The sequence below is a fragment of the Lynx rufus genome, unplaced genomic scaffold (genome assembly GCF_022079265.1).
Source record: "Lynx rufus isolate CCGP_SWC_20201006 ecotype Redwood Valley unplaced genomic scaffold, mLynRuf1.p SCAF_2, whole genome shotgun sequence".
NCBI classification, from domain to species: Eukaryota; Metazoa; Chordata; class Mammalia; order Carnivora; family Felidae; genus Lynx; species Lynx rufus.
In genome coordinates this window covers 119,818,067-119,838,784 of record NW_025814834.1, presented here as the reverse complement: position 1 = coordinate 119,838,784, position 20,718 = coordinate 119,818,067, and the positions used below count along the sequence as shown (strand labels likewise).

At 39.1% G+C, this 20,718-nt stretch overlaps 1 protein-coding gene across 2 annotated transcripts in view; it reads right to left on the bottom strand.

Moving 5' to 3' along the window:
• NOTCH2 (notch receptor 2) overlaps positions 1-20,718 on the bottom strand; it is a 162,588-nt gene that overhangs the window by 118,186 nt on the left and 23,684 nt on the right. For both annotated transcript variants that reach the window (XM_047086030.1, XM_047086031.1), the window contains exon 2: positions 3,652-3,733. In XM_047086030.1, the coding sequence (XP_046941986.1) occupies positions 3,652-3,733 (82 nt within the window). The remainder of the gene's footprint in view (positions 1-3,651; positions 3,734-20,718) is intronic.

Genomic DNA, 20,718 nt, shown 5'->3' with positions numbered 1-20,718 from the left:
AATTGGGATTTGGAATGGTTTATATTTGAAAGCCTGAGACAAACAACTTGAAAGTGATTAATGACAGCCAAACTTAATTATATATTTATACCTCCCAGTAGGACAAGGGAGAGAATAAAATGTCTTATCTCTCTGTAGTGAGAGGGCTTTATTAAGATCTGACAACAACTATTTAGGAGCAATAATTGAGTTTTATGCAAGATTACACAGGTTTTCCTTGTCTGGCATCATAGACTATGATAGAGTACCTTAGGGTCCTAACAGTGAGAAAAAAACTGTTGAGCTGTGTACAAAACTAACCTTTAAAAGTACTTATCCTCATCTGTCAATGTGATCTTATCAAGGATTTCTATAATTTCTATAAACAACCATTATATTTTAGCTGAATCAGTAGCATTATGCTCTTTAAACAGATAGTCAGATACCTTCTACTTTAAAACATTTCCATTAATTCCCGTTCCCCATCCCCTTGTAAAAAGAATTTGGCTTCAACTTTCTTTTCTTAATCCACTAAGCAATCTCATGAATAAAAAGATAATCATATGCCTTGCATGTCTGACGTCATTTTTATAGAACTTCTAAGTGTTCTAATATCCATTTACCATTTGGGGAAAATAATATTTACTGAACAAGCTAGATTACCTTCCTTCCCCAAGGAAAAAAGCAAAGTTGGTGAAGATACAATGAAAGGTCTGCTAAGTAGATGTTATTTTTTTTAAGTTGATTTATTTTGAGAGAGAGAGACAGAGAGAGACAGAACGCACGAGCAGGGGAGGGGCAGAGGGAGAGAGAGAGAGAATCCCAAACAGGCTCTGCACTGTCAGCATGGAGCCCAATGCAGGGCTTGAACTCACGAACCGTGAGATCATGACCTGAGCCAAAATCAAGACTTGGACACATAACCAACTGAGCTACCCAGGTGCCCCGGATGTTATTTTTGCTTAAAATGTTGCTTATCATTCTGTGGCATTTGCAGAGATGACTGACTTGGCCTCCCTGATGTTGTCCTTGCTTTTCCTATGTCCACTTACGTTGACACTGCCAGCCCTGATGACGCCAAAAGGTAGAGAAATACTCTCTACTCTCTATCTATAATATCTCCCGATGTAGAGAAGCACTCTCTTCTTACAAGTTTTATTGTTCATATTGGTGTCCCAAAAGAACAGCCTCATCCATTTCTTTTCTTACTCCCCCTTCTCAGGGGGCTTGTTTCTCTCACAACCTCAGGGTTGGAGGACAGCTGAGGGACCCCCCAGAACTATATCCATAAGCAGCCTAACCCATCAACAATTACCAAGCATCTAGGGGCAGAATGTATGCAGCCCCATTTTTGTCAACCACAAAGTGAGTTCCCTGTTCCCTAGAAGTGCTTCTTCTAGAAACTGGGGGCAACTTTGTCTCTCTCACCTTGGTTGGAGAGTTTGAGACTAACAGCCCACAAATCTGTCTCCCAAAAGTGACCCTTAGTGTCCTCTCCTGGTAAGTGCTCAGAGACTAGTCTCTCCCATGTCAGACCACAAATACATAGGCCAACACTTAGAATCTATTTGAAATTCCCCCTACATAAGTCACCAAGTTGAGTTATGTCCAAATAGAACTGAAGTGCCTCTCAATATAGTACTACCATCCTGGATGCTGTGTGAAGCAAATAAAATTCTCAGAGGGGAGGACCAGTATCTTCTTATTTAAGACATGGATTTAAAAAATATGTGAACGTTGGGGCGCCTGGGTGGCTCAGTCGGTTGAGCATCCGACTTCAGCTCAGGTCATGATCTCACAGTTGACGAGTTCGAGCCCCACGTCAGGCTCTGTGCTGACAGCTCAGAGCCTGGAGCCTGCTTCTGATTCTGTGTCTCCCTCCCTCTCTGCCTCTCCCCTGCTTGTGCTCTGTCTCTCTCTGTCTCAAAAATAAAGATAAACATTTTTTAAAAATTAAAAAAAAAATACGTGAACGATGGTATCTATTGAGCATCTTTTAGTTCACGAAATACATTGTTAAGCTCTAGCTGCATTACCAGCTACTCCACCAGGCAGTAACTATACAAAAATGCACAAGGCAAGGACCTGCAGTCTAGTAGGAGAAACAAACACATCCACAAATGATCATAATGTAATGGGGTAACTACCACAAGAGGGGTGAATAATAAAATAAAGCAAGTAACCGAGACACCAGGTGCCAAAAAGGGCCTGAAGATTTTGGTAGCCAGTTCTAAGGTATTAAGTTCCTCCCCGTCATTATCTCTAGTTGTGTCACCATTCTGAGAGGAGACTACATCACATTTTTGTTTTTGTTTTTTGTTTTCCAGCTAGAAAAACTAGGTGAGCAGCTCATTATCAATTACATAAAAAATTTCATTTCCCGTACTGTCTTTATTCCAATCCAAACAACCTATGGTTAAACTTTACCATCATCACCACTTAAAATATTGTCGCTCAGGTGAAGAGTATGTTTCCTGACCTGCAAGAATTCTTTTTATATAACATGAAAGAACTTAGATCCGAGGGTCAGAATGGACTTGATTGGAACAATTGTCATTATTATTTTTATGGTATTCAATTAAATATCCAGAGAAGAAATAAAAACATGTTGGATAAGGTCATTTAAAATGCTTATCAAGCAAGTACTGCTACCAAAGCACAGAACAAAGATACAGCCCATACAAGTGTTAAAGAAAATAAAAGTCCTATTATCAAATCTTATTTTCCATAATATAAATAAAACGAATACATTCTCCTGTTAAAAATTTTCAAATGAGCTGGATGGAAAAGAGGAGCTATTTATGAGATAATCTCACAGGCCTCCTCAAATCAACGAAAAGCATAAACTAGGTGGTTGGAGAAAAAAGAAAAACTGCTCCTAAGAAACTAGCCTACACTCCCTAGTACTGTTCCTGACTCTTACTCTTTTAAACCCCTATAGTGACATTCTCCACAGCACCTGCTTTCTGTCCCATCCCTGCAGGTGTATGCATCCTTCTCACAGTCTCTCTTTCTGAACTGGACTTTTTTACACCAGAAAAAATAGTTTTGCATGGCTATAATATTCACTTACACTAGGCAGAATTAAAGCTAGTATCAATTGTGGTTTGACTTAAAAACAAGATCATAACTAACGTGTTGAGGAGCGATTCTAGGAATGTACCCAATATACATTAACTAGTCACTCACTGAAAAGTCTTTTTCATAATGAAGAAGATAACGATGAGATAAGAAGTTCTTGTTAACCATTTATCTGACATCCACATCCTTCCATCCTCATTGCTCACAAAATTACACCAGAAAAGTTAGAGAACCAGTAACATTCACAGAAGTATTAAAAATAGAATTAGTGGGGTGCCTGGGTGGCTCAGTCGGTTAAGCATCTGACTTCAGCCCAGGTCATGATCTCACAGTTCATGAGTTTGAGCCCCACGTCAGGCTCTGTGCTGACGGCTCAGAGCCTGGAGCCTGCTTCGGATTCTGTGTCTCCCTCTCTCTCTGCCCCTCCCCCACTCTCACTCTGTCTCTCGCTCCTTAAAAAATAAACGTTAAAAAAAAATTTTTTTAATAAAAAAAAAAATAGAATTAGTAGGACCAAATCTTGTCCAGTGTGCTATTGAGGAAAAATAAAATATATAAACAGGGAAAAAAAACAAACAGAGAAAAACTTACTTGCAGTATCCTGTACCATTGTGGTAGGTAACACATATTCCTTCATTTACACAGGGCTCATAGCTGTCCCGACACTGCAATGCTAAAAATAAAAGCAAATGCATATTAGAAATAAGTCACTAATCATAACCCTCAGACAGCAAAGAAATGTTACCCAATCTAGGTCAACATCCGTTCCTATATCCGACCTGATCTGGGTTTCCCTTTAGAAGTTCAATCAGGTTTTCTTGTTTGCTTGCTTTGTTTTGTTTTTGTCCTTTGGCTTCTGGGGTCATAGGAGCATGGAAGCTCATCCTAGGAGTCTCTTGCTATAATAACTGTTTTGTAGTCTTGAACGATGCCCCTAATTATCTGTGCCTCTATCTCTCCAGCTATTGCATCCCTATCTCCCAATGATACTAAGAAAATTAAAGCTCTAACATCCATGATATGCCATGAGCACCTTTAAGTTTGGAAACATAAGGATTCATCAATGAATATTTAGGAAGACCTGGGTAGATATCAGGTCACCATGATATTAATGAATTACCTAAGGCTTCGAGTGAAGTTTTAAAACAGGCCACTTTAATATGTAACAGAAATATCAACAAAACTCATTGAACAAACTGTAATTGAGAGCCTAGTATGTATGAGGCACAGTACTAGGATCCAGAGAGAAAGGGGAAGTGGAATACATAAGAAATGAATAAGACATAATCTCTAGCCTTAAAGGGCTCATACAAAGATGGGGAGTAGACCACAAATACAGATTATAAAGGAGGCGGGGGGTCAAAGTAAGGAAAATAAAAAGTTAAAGTTTTATACATGCAGATAAAACAATAACTTTCAAATTCTTAAACTCCAGTCCTTTTATAAGGCAACAAAAAGGGGCTTCACCACCACAATCCCTCCCCAAAAAAGACTACTCAGAAATAAACAGTAATAGTAGAAACTTTCACTGATTTCAGCCTGAAGAGAAGGGAGGCTACCCAAAGTCTACTACTCACTTGCTGGTTAACTACAATACCTTGATTGTTTAGCTTTCAGAGTTGGAATTTTCATCCCCAAAATCCTTATCATGAATCCTAATAACAATTGGAAAGGCAAGACAGAAAGCAACCTAGCCAAACAATAAAAATCAAAATTGAAGTTAATTAATTTTTCTGGAAGATTATTAAGATGTCCATTTCCTAGGGTGGTTATAAACCTGAAAGCAAAATTGAGAAGTCTCCACCTTTGAGTTTCCTCCAGCCATACTACTCTCTGAATAAACTGCTCAATATCAGAGTCTGTAGGCCTGCCCTGCTTGGGCATCAAAATCAGCTTCCTTTCAGGGTGCAGGCAGGCGCAAGCTGCATGTTACAACAACTCCATTAACAATTACTGAGTAAGAACCCTCTATTTTCCCAGTACTGTGACCAACGGATGGAACCATTTGAGGACATGTTTACAGAAATCTCATCCCTTAAAATAATAATATTTTAAAAATAGTAATAACCATAGCAGCTAACACACTGTACTTACTAAATATCAGATACTATTTTAAACACTTTGCACAGACTAATTCAATGCTCCCTACGACCCTATGAAGAAGTTAGTTTCATTATAACAGTTCCACAAAAAAGGTAAGTGACCTGCCTACCACCACACCAGTGAGTTAAAGAGGCAGAACTTGAACCTAGGGAGTCTAGATCCTACAAGAGAGTCTGTGCTCTTAACTTCTGTGATACACTGCTTCCCAAACTCTGGCAGTTTTCTTCTCAGGATAGGCAGAACAGGTATCATTAGGCCCATTGACTAGAAAGTGGAGGCCAAGGAGGTGAGGTGACCTCCTCATGGAGCATCACACCACACTAGCTGTGCCAGTGCTGGGCCCGGGACCCAGGTCTCTTAGTGAGTCCAGCCCCATCTCTATGGCAGCCGTTGGGATCACACAGTCACTAAGCTGCAGCCTGAAGAGACAGATTCAGGAAGAGGGTCATCTTGTTGTCCATATCCCACTTCCCTGTAGGGCTCAAATGCTCCCTCTTCCCACACTGATAAGGCCAATGCTACAACTATAATTAAAACAGTTAATGTCAGGTTATTTCCTCCATACCAAAGTTCTCAAACTGTTTTTTTCATTCTCTTTAGACACTTTTATTAGTTTCAATGAGAACTTCCTGACTTTTTTCTATTTGCTTTTTTTCTTTAAATAAAAAAGAAACCTGTCAGTAGGAAAGGAATGTCCTGCAGGCAGGGAGCGGGCTAAGCTGCAGCCCTGTCCTCCCCCTGCAGGAGTCCTGGCGCAGGGGAGACTTGAAATCCTGCCTCCAGCACTCGCCTGCTGTCCTACTGCAAGTACAGCCCAACCTCACGGGGGCTCAATTTCCCCACCTGTAAACTACACTGGTGTGGACTAAATGCTTCTGAAGGTCTCCTGCGATCCAACAGTGACACCTCCCTCATCAAAAGTATGTGAATGGCATACCTGGTGCCTGGAGAAATCTATGCAGAAGGACATTAAGGACCTAGCCACCCATGACTCAGAAAGCCACGGGTGCAAAAAAAAATTACAGTCTGTTCCTATTAAGTGTCCTGGCAAATCATTACAGTGACAAGTTCAGAGAAACACAAACAACCCAAAGTCAGTATGTGGCAATCCATCTAGCAAATAACTTTACAGCCTAGCCTTAGTGAACCAATCAAATTCAGTGACCAAAAAGGAGGTGGGCTTACAGGGCTAAAAATTAATGCCATCTGGCTAATCTTTAGGATCACACTACCTTGACCCTTTAACGTTTACTAAGCCATGGTGCTCAAAGTGTGCATCAGAGTCAACTGGAGGGCCTGCTGGACCCCAGCCCCACAGTTTCTGATTAAGGAGGTCTAGAAGGGGCCTGGGCACTTGCATTCCTAACAAGTTCCCAGGTAATAGTGATGTTAAAGTCTGAGGAACCATACTTTGAGAACTTTAAGGAATCCTCTAAGACTATACAATCCACTGGAGGTCTCAGGTAATCTAGACAGTAAGATGTTGCCTGAATAGACAAAAGAAAAATAAAGTAAAATTTGAGACTCGTGACTTTGCTTAGGAATAATCTGTAAATGAATAGTGTAATAATGTGCCATTCCAAGAGAAGTTAAAACTTTGATAATTTGAAAAAACTGCAGTGAGACCAGGAAAGATCTCATTTCAAAATTCAATTTGCCCTTCTTCCAATGTAAAACATTTAAATTTAACAGTGAAATTGAAAGCACCTTTGTATTTGTAGAGTAAAAAACAAACTGCTCAATCATACCCCATTTACAGAACAGATGCTTAAACTAATGTCTTAGTAGACTCAGAGAAATGAGTCACTCACAAAAAGGGTAACTTTTTCCAAAATTTTCATCTTAAGCCACAGTGATCACTCAATAAATACTGCTGACTTAAATCAATCTCATATACTGTATGTGTGTGCATGCATGCCTTCCTCCCCGCCAAAACGGGGTGAAAACAGGAGAAGCAGATTTCAATTTTATCATTCCATCACTTGGCAATGTGATACAAAATCTAGACACCAATTTCTAATTTTCACACATTTCCTGGGCAATGTATTTGGGGACTACGCTTCTAATGCTGAGAACACACTTACAAAGCATCTACTCCATGAGGTACTAGCCCAAATTCAGGGATTCCACGGTTAACAGAATAAAGTCCCTGTCCCCATGAAAAGGGAAAGAGAGATTATAAGTGAATAAATAAATAATGTCATTTCAGACAGTGGTAAGTGATAGATTCTGTTGGAAACAGAACCTGGATTTGGGAGACAGAGTAACTACAAAGGCTGGATAGGGTGACTAGGAAAGGCCTCTCTCAGAAGGTATCTTTGAGCCAAGATTTAAATGAAAAAGAACCATGAAGATGTGGGAAAGAGTAATCCCAAACAGAGAAAGAGCAAGTGTAAAGGCCGTGAGATGGGAATGAGACTGGTATTCCAGGTGCACGTGGCTAGCGACTATTTAGCAAGGCAGAGAGTGGTAAGAGGCAGGCAGGGATTAGACTCCCACTTCTGGTCTAAGTGTGAAGGTAAGTACTGCTTGGCTTTAAGCAGGACAATGACACCATCAGATTTGTGTTTGAAAACAGTGACGATTGTAAAATGTTCCAGTGAGTGAAAGGTTTCTTTTTTACATATATGTATATAAATTTACTCAAGTCTTCCCTTTTTAGAATAGGTTGAAGATATCCATTCTCTTAGCTCCCCCAAAATGGTAAGAATTTTATTCTAACCTCATCCAATCTCCCAGAAGCCCCACTTGCAAAGTGTTGGTCCAGCACTCTATAATCTACATTGACTTTCAGTTCTACTCAATTCTCAGAACTTACTCTCAGTTTGGCTTCAGAAGAACTAGACGAGAGGTCTATGCAGTACCTTCACACAATGCCATGGTTCACACTTCTTCCAGGGACAGGCCTTTTCTTACGTCTTCCAGTCTACACCTTCAGGCTCGCCTTCAAGACTGCAGCCCACCTTCCTTGCCCAGTGCCCTCCCACCACAGTAAATGCAGTCTCTCCCTGGGACGGATCACCACTGCCCTCCAGGTCTCTACCTACTTCTCAGCTTCCTCTGCTGCCACTTCCCTCCACCACCTACACTCTACTCACTCTTTGGAGGCCCAGCCCACCTCCTGCCTCCCCCTCATAGCCTCCGAGTCTTACGACATTGATAACTCACTCACAGTTTAGCCCTTAATTCTATACGGTCTTCTCTCTCTGCTTGTCCATGTTTAAGTTCCCAGAGGATAGAAGACCTTTCTTCTTTTCTATCTATTTGAGGCAATATAGTTTAATGCACCAGCATCTGAGCTTGGATTCTGGCTCCACCATTTACTATCTGTCTCTGTATCCACTTTGTGCTTCAGTTTCTTCACCTATAAAATCATCTCTCAGAACCCTGGTAAGAAATAAATAAATTAACCACTTAAACAGCCTCGAACAATGCCTAATACATAAGTAAGAACTCAAAAAAAACCTAGCTCACACAGTAGGTACTTAAATTCTTGGTAACTAAATGCATGATAAATGGTGCCTTTAGGGAAACCTGTTATATCAATCAAACCCTAGTTTAAACATACTGAGAAATCTAGAAAAATAGAAGAGCCCCAGGCAATTTAGGATGTAATATCATTAGGTGAAATAAATTCTTCCCAGTTGCCATCGATAACAATCTAATAAAAGACATACTGAACTACTACTACTACCACCACCAAAGAAAAGAAAAGAAAAAAAAAGCAGAGGTCACCACTTAAAAAAAAAAAAAAAAAAAAAAGTATAGTACTGCAGGAATAAGAAGCCACTCACTAAAGGTACACACTATATATGAGCAAAAATGTCTTTCAATTTTAACATGGTTCTACTACTATTGTTTGAAGAACTTACTGTGAGCATGGCCTTTTACTAGGCATTGCATGGAAATCAAACAAATGAAACAATTCCTATCCTCACAGTCCATACAATCTAATGAAGGGAAGTTAGGGGTAGGGGCAAAGAGAATGTGATCTACCCAAATGACTCTGAGATAAATACAAACAAAATAAAACTTGTTTTTATATCTTTAGCAAACCCTCTTCATATCAATCTCAGGACCACCCTAAAAAGAGCCGCTAAGAAATACAACCCAAACCCTTGTTGTTTAGCACTGTGTAACTCAGTCCAGACAAGGTTCTAGTATCAATTCAAGTTTATTGGCCTTATTTGTCTATAAATACTACAAAAAAAACAGAATAAGCTGTCATTGATTTTGACCAGGTCCAGGGCTTCAGGAATCTGCCCATTTAGGGACTGGCCCAAGGTATCCTGACTTGATGAAACCTTCCTTAAGATTTCGTCTAGGCGTCTGCCTAGTTTTCCAGGGCTTTTCGGTACCATGCCAGCTACATATCATTGGTTTAAAAGCCTCCCTTTGTTTTACGAATCTCTAACATGAGTAATTAAGTCTGCACCCCAGCCAGTTGTAATCTGAGCAGCCTTCAATGTGTTTCACTTGTTGCATTAACATGTAATCGCTGTGAATTGGCATTACTTGTTGCTTTGTAGCCTCTTCAAATAAGCCTCTTGTCTATCTCACATGATTTTTTTTTTCCATATCCTGCTCCACTGGTCTGCAGTGTGGTATCTGTTTGTGTTTATATCCACTGCTCACTCAAAAGCCGTTTTAATATCTTAAATGGGTGGGGTTCCTAAAATATGTGAAGAGAAGGTATACAGGGCCTTTTGAATTTTCTCTTTAACGTTTATGCAAATTTTGAGTACCAGCATTTGAGAGACAAGTCCTCTGAGTTTATGCCCTAGGACCTTGGCTACAGCTAGCTGCTGCTGCTGCTTCAGGCACATGGTGTCTGGAAGAGACCCGGTAAAATGAACAAAGTAAAGTTTTCCAAAATGACTGCTTGCATTATTACCAAAAGTAGGAGAATTGAGGGCAGACAGACATCAGGGATTTGCAATAATTCTCATAGCACCCTGTGATTTCAAACAACAAACTTCCACTAAACTTTTTATTCCATTTTTTGGGATCAAGCCATGAAAAAAAAAAATCCAAACAAACAGAAGTGCAGAAGCTTCAAATCCCAAGTGGTGCATTTAAATAAAAACAAAGTAGAGAAACATCTGTCTTCCTCTTTGAAATTCGTCTTGATTAAAAGGCAAATAAATACAACAAGGAAGATACCAGTTTTTATTTTCCTGATAGTGTTACAAGGATTTCTATGTCCTTTACAGGTATCATCTAATAGAAAATGTGTTTCCTATTTAAGAGATGCTAATACCAGACCCATAAAGATTGAGGCTTAGGCTATAGAGTTCATAGCAAAATAGTATTACTTTTCAAAAAGAGGTATACCTTGATTTAAGAAAATATAACCAACAGAAACTGAAGTTATAAATTACATAAGGGGGGGGGCGCCTGGGTGGCTCAGTCGGGTAAGCATCCGAATTCAGCTCAGGTCATGATCTTGCGTCCTGAGTTTGAGCCCCGCATCCGGCTCTGTGCTGAAAACTCAGAGCCTGGAGCCTGCTTCAGATTCTGTATCTCTCTCTCTGCCCCTTCCCCACTCATGCTCTCTGTCTCTCTCTCTCTCAAAAATGAATACACGTTAAAAAAATTTTTTTAATAAAAATAAATAAGTAAATAAATTACATAAGGGTGTTTTTGACATTACTAATGTAATATTCATTTTATAAAGATAACCATCCTAATGAGTTGATGAATCTAGAATAATCTTTTATTTTAAAAATGCCAATTTTGTCTATTTTATATTATTAGATTCACTGCAAAAAACAAAATCCATCAATATTTGCTGTGCTATACTGACATATACTATGCATTGTTACTTTTTTATTTTTGTCTTCTTAAAGACTGCAGAAAAATTTTCATTTATGAGTTAAATAAAATGAATAATTATAAAAATATATTTATAAATCAGATGTGGCCAATTTGTTAATAATCACTTCTCCACACATGTGCATTCTTTCACTTGGAAAATACTTCCCCTCCCTTTCTTCCTTATCCATCTAGCTTACTCCTACCTCGATTTCAAATCATAGATAAAACAATACCTTCCTTAAGAAGCCCTCAGAGACCCTCCAGTCTGATTTAGATGTTCCCCCTCTGTGCTCCCATTACATCCTAAGTAGATTTTTTTTTTTTTTAAGTGCTGGCTCACCTGTCTCTCTCCCTCATCTCGGTGCAAATTCCCTAAGATACAACTAGCTCATCTTTGTCTACCTGGGACCTAGCCCAGTGCTAGAACCGTAAGCAGGTTCAGTCAATACTCAAGTTATTCAATGAACTATCTTTAACACAAAACCTATTAACAAAGTCAACAAGTCAACACCCAATTTGTGTTTAAAATGTTCTAAGGCCTCAATTTTAACAAGCATAGTGATCCCAAATGTGACTGTGCCTAATAATTCTGATATCATTTTGCATAAGCAGAAAAGTAAAATGAGAAGGAAATAATGGTGCAAATTTCCTGGCCTTTAACAGGGAAGAGAAGTTGAGGAAGTGGAACCTTATTTTTCTAATCTTCACAAAACTAAACATATTTGGAAGTCCCTGCCTTAACATTTGCATGAATTAAAGATGCAGCTTCCCCCACTCTTCCCCATGAATCTTAAGCTATGTGTATTATGGTGAAGAATTGATTTAAGGGGTGCCTGAGTGGCTCAGTCAGTTGAACGTCCGACTCTTGGTGTCAGCTCAGGTCATGATCTCACAGGTTCTTGAGTGTGAGCCAAGCCCCACGTCAGGCTCTGTGCTGACAGTGCAGAGCTTGCTTGGGATTCTGTCTCTCTCCCTCTATGTCCCCCTCCCTCCCAAAAAAAATAAATAAATAAAGTTTTAAAAAATGAATTAATTTAAATGAGTTGAACAAAAGCCAAAGTAATTTACATCTAAACAGCAAATACAGAAAACATAGTAATAAAAATTCCAAGTGAATGGTAAGCTAAGATCATATGTTTTCATTATATAGTACCATTTTCCCCAAGTAGATTCACTAACACACATCCACAGAAAAATAAGCACCAATCTGATCCAAAGTAGACCTGATGTATTTCTTCACTATGAGCATCTAACCCTTTGGAAAATGACACTGATCAAAATAATTACAGGATTTATATATCCAAAAGGTTCATTCAGGATCTCAGTATAATAAAACCCAAGTGCAGGGGGCGCAGGGCACCTGAGTGGCTCATTCAGTTAAGTGTCTGACTTTGGCTCAGGTCATGATCTCACGGTTTTTTAGTTCGAGCCCCACGTCAGGCTCTGTGCTGACAGCCTGCTTCGGATCCTGTGTCTCCCCCTCTCTCCGCCCCTCCCATGCTCATGCTCTGTCTCTCTGTGTCTCTCTCTTGGTCTCTCAATAACAGATAAACGTTCAATTTTTTTTTTTAATAAATACAAAATAAATAAAATAAAACCCAAGGGAGGAAGAGCTGTATCAGATCTAGAAGTTAAATTATTCTCTATACAAATATATATATGTATAGTGATATATAGTGGTCAAAAAAGGCCAATCTGAGGAGTTATTCCATTGTCTTATATCTTCTATTACCTCCTCTGTTCTATGATGTATATCTGTTCTGTTATCAGAAACAAACTCAGCCTGTCACCAATTTCCTGTGCTTTTAGTAAATGCTCCCTTTTTAAAGCTTTTTAAAGACTATTTTGTTAAATACAGCTTCATTTTTTTTAAAAGCTCTTAATTTTAAATACATGCTTTTAAGTACCCTTGCTGGAAAAGAATTTTATAAATATATATAATCTTCTTGCTACCCACCCAAGAGAAACAAAAGTGCTCTTTTAGCTTAAATTGTTCAGAAAGCTTTTTAAAAGGAGCAGACAATTTCTATTGTTTGTTAATTTAGAGGTAGAGAACAAAATTATGTTAAAAATAAAAATGAAAAAACCTGAGATTGTTACATTTTATAAAATCATGGAGAATTCCCAAAACCAAATGGGGTAAATCCAGAGAACACCCTAGATTTCTTCATGGGTGTCTCTTCTGCAGCCTTTTTAAAACAACTTTGGTTGTAGCAATGAAGGCTACTCCCAAGAATCAAGTCACCAGAACACCGTAAACTGTCACCGTATGACAGAAAGTCTGAGTCCAGCATAAAGCACCTCTACGTGTTAAGCTAACTGTTCTGAAGCCAGGGCCTGAAGAAGCTAAGATCGCAACACTTGGGTTATTTCTACATTATTATCTGGGTGACAGAGGTTCCACATCTTCATCCAAAACCACTACTCACCTGTGGACAATATTCAACTCAAAACTCCTGCACATATCACTGAGAATTGTCTAAACCCAAGAGCTCAAAAGGTCCTACCCAGAATATTCCAGATAAGCACAGAAACCTTCATTGTGAGGAAAATGTCTAAATGTGGAGATGGTAAATGTATACCATTCCCATTTCCAGGAACATGTCTGGGACAACAACCTTGGAACAGAGGAAGGTAGACACTAGGAAAATATCAAATCTTTATTAACTACTGAGGGAAGAAAAAAACATGTAATATAGCATCAAACTTTAATTTTTATTTAGTTTTATTTTCAATCACTCCCTTCTTTTCACTTGTTTCTTCAAACACAGATCAATGTCAACTCACACCAACATAACTTGGGCCCCAGGGTCAACAGAAAAAAGTAACAATAATGTACACTTAAAGGTGTTTGATGAAGACCTGATAATTTCAATGTTCAATCAGGTCATCTTTAAAACCCCTCTCCTCTGACACACAAACCTTTCAACTACTCATATTCTGTCTTTACTGTGAGTGTAAGAATTTACCTCTAAGACTACTTAGGTTTCTATAGAGTAAAAACAGCCCCGCACACTGACAGTCACAATCTGGTGTGCAAATGGACATGGCCCTTCTTGTTCATCCAGTTGTTGCTGTGGATGCCCAAAGAAAGGCAGTAAAGACAGAAAATTTTGTCTACACTAATAAATGACCATACCAGAACTTGAAATTTCCATGTTTATTTTTTAAAAAGGAAGGAAACCTAGGTTTCTCCATTTGCAGCAACACCTGGCTTGGCAAACCCAAAATTTATGTTGCCTTCATGAAGGTCTTCTTAGTTCTAGAGAGGCCAACAGACTTCTCTTGTTTCAGCTTTAGTCCAGAGTTCTCAGAAAGAGCTACAGAAATAATGTAAACCTCAATATATTAAATTAAAATTGAGGGGATAAATCCTGTAAGGGGTGTTGACTTTCTGGAGCCCAATCTTCCTCAGTTCCTATGAATGAATCACAACTTCCTAGAGGAATTAAAAAAAAAAAAAAAAAAAAAGGCAGATGTCCTAACCCACCACCCATTCCATCTGCTTTGCTGCCTTTCTCCTGCCTGGCAGCCCAGGGGGGTTCCAGGAAAAGATGGATTTTGGACTGAACAATACCCATGCCATGTCTGTTCTACCTAGTTTCAACCCAGCTACGATGTTAGGCATATGGTAAATGTTTGAAAAATGCTTTCAAAGCCAAACTGTTGAAGGAGCAGGCCAGTTTTCTATCTCCCTCCAAAAGAACATAAACAAGTCCCTAATTTCCCACAAAAGAAGACAAAAATAAAATCTGCAAAATGATAGTTTATTCTAGCTTTCTAAGGTCAAGAAGACCTGGCAGAGGAGATATTTTCATCTCTTTTGTTTATCTCTCTTAAAATACTCTCCTTAGTAAAAATTCATTCCACTTTGGGGACATGGGAGTGATATTCATGTAGAACAAGAGGGATTTAAAAAGGGAGTTTTACCAGTTACACCACTCTAGCCCAGTGGGAATGTCCTTCCCACCGCCACCTCATCACATTAACAGGATTAAGTCCTTTGGAAAACCAGTATTAAAGCAAGTAACCCTGAGTTCAAGCAAAGGGACAAAGGATTTAAGCAAATGTGGTTATTAGGGTAGTGCTAGTGATTAAATAACATTTCTCCTCCTCCCTACCAAAGTACACATGACCTCATCGAGAATATGAAAACCAAAGCATTGTAATCACTTTGACTATAAGCCTGAATATAAATTACCATAGAAAGTCTCAAATACTTTATGTTTTATATTAAAAAAGTCAAGTGAGTGGGGGAGAGGGGAAAGTGGGTGATGGGCATTGAGGAGGGCACTTGTTGGGAGGAGCACTGGGTGTTGTATGGAAACCAATTTGACAGTAAATTATATTAAAAACAAATGTCAAGTGAATCAAGTATCCTGCCTCTCTTTGTGATATGACTTTTGAATTAAGTAGAAAAAGTTCATAAATCTGCACAGAATGGGCTTCTATATGTGCCCTTCCAACACCACACACACACACACACACACACACACACACACACACACACACACCCAAATCAGCAAATTTCCTACAATACAATATCTTATGTAACTCTAATGATGTGAATTTCAGAAAGTAGCCAGCCATAGCCTAAGTTAGTTGGCTGGCCAGTGTCCTTCCAGTAAAATGAGAGTAACAAGCATCTGCTCTCCCTACAGATGGGAGTTGGTACTGACTTGGCAACATGCATTTAAGATTAACATCTCAACTTCCAAAGGGCAGGGATTTTTTAGCTGATTTCCATCCATGTTCCCTCACCCAAACCTACAAGTATTCTAAGACCAATGTGAACACTGGCCAAACAAATCAGAATGTCAGCTCTCAACTCTTGCTTTCTCGCCCCTGCTAAGTCTGACTTAAGACAATGCTACAATAAAAATACCTTCCTAGTTTACAAAACATTTTCATACAAATGACCTCATTTGATCCCTACAACAACCCTGTAAGGCATGCAAATTGGAAATAGCACCATTTACGGAAGAGGAAAACTGCAACTCAAAGAAATAAGGAACTTGACCAAAGTCATTCAAGTCAAGATGGCCAAGCCTGCACCAGAACAAAAGTCTTTTATCTAGCAGTCCAGCATCCTTCCACTCACTACATCTGTTGAGATGCAGTCAGTGAAGCCTGATATCTACCCAAACCTACAAACCTCTATACTATAACATCCCCATGTAGATAAGCACCCACATACCAGCTATGTACATGAAAAACATTTATGCCAAAGACCAGCTAATGACCATATGCTTATCAAAAATAAAACTAAGACTAAGTTCCTAGGATAACAGGGGCCACCAATGCTTTATTTCAGAACCACTCTTCATGGACATGCCCTAACAAGGACTGACATACATTCATTAGTATCACTCCCACCTCCACAACAAAAGAACCCCAATTTGGAAAACTTGCCAACTCTAGGATTCAATACACTGCTATGTATTATTTCTCAAGACAAACATAAAAACAAACTACCCTATGAGGTAAAAGAATGGGTGAAATTGTACCGAGTTTTTCCTTTGTAAAACTGTAACTACATACCATCTTTCCTCAAGCACAGAGTAGTATCAAGAAGCAAAAGGAAATTATGGAACCAGATCATAAAAATGATCACATCTTATATGTTGACAAGATTTTACTCTTAAGAAGGGTGGAACTCTATTAAAAGTAGGTGACCCATCATCATTTAATCAAGTTACCCAAATTCAATTTATCAGAAATAAATTCCTCCAGAGAACACACTATAGTTAAGCTAGTGAAACTGAACCTTTAAACAGAAAAAGTGTGGCCTGCTAGTCAGAGAAGGCATGTAATAACTAATGTGGCAAACCGAGAATGCCATAAGAGACAGAATATTTTCTTCATCTGGTCTGCTTCTCTCCAATTAAAGGAATCAACTGAGAGGGGAAAAAAGACAAAAACTCACCTTCCCAAACCAAGGAATAAACTATCCAGACACATACCCTTAATCATACTGGATCCCACTTAAGGAAACCTTAAACAGCTCGCGGCACTGTTTTTCCACACATCTCAAAACACCAGACTCTTGTCTTCCAAAGTCAGAAGGATAAATTTCATCATTACAGTTTGGTATAATGTTCCACAAAATACTACCCTACTTCATGTCCACACCACTAAAAAACTTACAAAAATAATGACACGTTAAAATAGACTGCTTTCCTGTTTCTCTTATAACTTTTTTTTAAAGGATATCTGACACCATATACCAACTCTGACCCATGAATTGGTAGATGAATTCAAAATAAAACTTTAAAATACAATTGGTCTACAATGAATAATATACTTTCCACAAATAAATACTCCGTCAAAATTCAGGAAATCTGATACAAATCTAAGGAGAAAATGGATTTTTGAAAAGTATTGAGCAAAAGGAAAACTAGCTATAATTGAAAAAGAAATGAAAGGCAACTTTTTTTGCATGTAAGCCTCACTTCTGAAATAAAAGTTGTCTTTGCTCAGCTGGAGGAAAACCACAGGACTTGGAATAACTCACTTAAAGTACTGTCCCTCCTTATGTTAAAATGACACTGTTGACTCACCCTCAATAGGACATGTGCTTGGTTTAACTCGTTTTTCCAGTAAGAATAATGAAATGAGCTGCTCTTATATTGAAATGATTTTCATCCTTATGACTAAAAAAATATTTGGAAATACCTACAAATATAGAATACATGTCCCTGAGTTTGTCTGGCTCTGCTGTGTGGCCAAAGTGAGTTTTATCCCTCTCTAATTTGCTCTCCAGTCTCTCCACAAGTGATGACCAGTGTTACTCCTTTTTACTTCATTACAAAAATGGTAATTTTTGTACTTCATTACAAAAATGGTAATTAGAATTACCAAAATAATCTTTCACTGCATTTACTCAGTACATCTCTGTCTCAGCTAATCCCCACAGTCCTGGGCTTCCAAATTTTGAAATGACCAAATTCATTTCCTTTACTTCTGATTGCAAGTCTTGCTCAACTTTGGGGGATACTGCAGAAGGCCTACCACACAACAACCCTCACATAGTACCAATATCATTCACCAGCACTCCATAGCAAAGTATGGCATATTGTCCATTCTACTGCGGCCAACAGAGCAATAAACTTGTTCTCCAGTTAAGACTGAAGGAATTTTTTTAAAAATCAGCAAACGTTAACAAGCCCTAATGTGAATTATGAGGTTAATCACTACAATGGTAGGGAGAGAAGTCTTTTTATTTAAAAAAAAAAAAAATTTTTTTTAATGTGTTTATTTTTGAGACAGAGAGAGACGGAGCATGAGCAGGGGAGGGGCAGAGAGGGAGGGAGACACAGAATCCAAAGCAGGCTCCAGGCTCTGAGCTGTCAGCACACAGCCCAACACAGGGCTCAAACTCACAGACTGTGAGATCATGACCTGAGCTGAAGTCGGACGCTTAACCGATTGAGCCACCCAAGAGCCCCGGGAGAGAAGTCTTAAAGACATCGAACAAGGGTTTTGCACCAACACAGACCAAGAAAGGGAAAGTTGTGGGGTGCCAGGCTGGCTCAGTCCGTGGAGCATGAGACTCTTGATCTCAGTCCTGAGTTCAAGCCCCAGGCTGAGGGTAGGGTTTACTTTAAAAAAAAAAAATTCTTTTTTAATTGAAAACAAGGGGGGGAGGGGGTCCATTTTCCTTAAATCAAAAACACCATTTTTTTCTCAAAAAAAGGATTCAACTTAATTCACATACATCCTCCATTCTTACATAATCAACTCTGGAAAGATCACTTTTTAATTCAAAACTTACATTCAAAAACTATTTTGCAGAGGGACATTAGAAATATTGGGAGTAGTTCAGTTGGTTAAGCATCCAACTCTTGATTTTAGCTCAGGTCATGATCTCATGGTCCATGAAACTGAGTCCCGTGTGGGGACTGATCCCCCTGCTTGGGATTCATTCATATTCTCTCTCTCTCTCTCTCTCTCTCTCTCTCTCTCTTCCCCTCCAACACACTCTCTCTCTCCCAAAATAAATAAATAAACTTTAAAAATAAGAAATATTGGGAGTGAAAAATAATATGCTTAATGAAAGAACCAATAGCTTTGACATTAAACTCTTCAATTTTCATTCTGGACCAGTAGTCTGCAAACTGAGACGTGTGTATCCCAGAAGTGGAGGGGTGTAAGGCCATCCCTTGGGGCATCATAAGCACTTTAATCTACACATGTACAGTCTAAAACCCATATAATTAAGCTTTACTAGGAGTTAACATATGCATGTATGGTTTAATAGCTGTACATACATATAATTTGAAAATATTTATTTACCTACTTGGAGGAGCGGGTCCATGCTAAAAAAAAAAAAAAAAGTTTTTCTCAGGCCATAAATTTTATTGAAAGTTTGGAGGTTCTTGTTTTACCCCCACATTTCACAAACTAGGACACACATAGCCCAGCGGGTACATAGCATTTGAGGGGAAACGCAGATAAACCTGGTACATGTTCTTAGTGCCTCTATTTCATTCACTCTAGAGTAAGTGACAGTCATTCTTTCCTGTAATGAGATGCTTTGGAAGACAACTCTGGTGAACACATCTTAGAATGAAAGGGGCCACAGACTGATGACCTAGGTACTCTGTCTGCTCTCTATCATCCAGCCATATGACTGAAGGCCAACCACCTCACCCCTCCAGGCCTTTTTAGGCTCCTTCTCACTCAAATTTTATGATTCACAAGTTAAGGTTTTCATCCTATCCTTATGTATTAGCCTCTCCTCCCCATCAATCTCCATCCCTGCCTCCCTCCCCAATGAGGCCTTGACTTTGCATTTCCTCGGCTTCCATCAACCATTAGTAGGATGCTAAAAGGCACTTGCTGGAAGGGTCTGTAAGCATTCTCAAGTTATTTTCAAGTGTCTCCCATTACTCCTGGACAGACTGTAAGTCCCTTGGTATAAAGTGTTGGGGCAGCATTCTATAGGAGGACCTACCATAGATCACCACCTGATCATGCTGAGAATCCACAGCCCTGCCCTCATGGAAATCAGCAATGTACTGATTTTAGGGGGGAAAGCATTAGGAACCTAAATTACCCACATAATGAAGGTATATGGTCTAGAGAAGAAAGGAAGAAAAGGAAAAAAAAGGAAAGGAAAGGAAAGAAAAAAGAAAAGAAAAGAAAGAGAGCGATCTGAAACCATGCCTAGACAAGCTAGGCTATGAGGAAAATAGCTCTGAACTCGGCAGGAACAAAATGAGGAACTGGGGACAGCATAGAGAAGTGTTAACTCATGCTGGTAGGATGCCCCCTCTCACTCCAAACCACCGAGTTCATGGCCCAGCCATGGCTACCCTGTCAAAATAATTAGTAATCACACAAGTGAATATAAGCAACTTGTGTGGAGCTTGGACTGTTAGTTCATATTATTATCCTCATCCCGTCAAGTATACCAGAAATTAACAGGACAAATGCTACATCTTCATCTGCAGGCTTTGGGGGTTTCGTGGCACAATTTCCACCTACCCAGAACAGAAGGACATTCAACTTCCCTTTTCAGGTTTTGTCAACATCTCTAAAGGTTCCATGGCATATTTCCATCACGTGAAAAGATAAGACTCAATTCCCAGGCAATAGAGTGCACTTTTAAGGAAGCAGCATGATGTGAGAAAGGAAGCAGTGGACCAGGGGCTAAAAACTCAGATATCTGGTCTGTGTACTCCACTGACTATTCTGTGCCCTTGAAAAATCACTTACTTTTCTAAGGCTTAAATT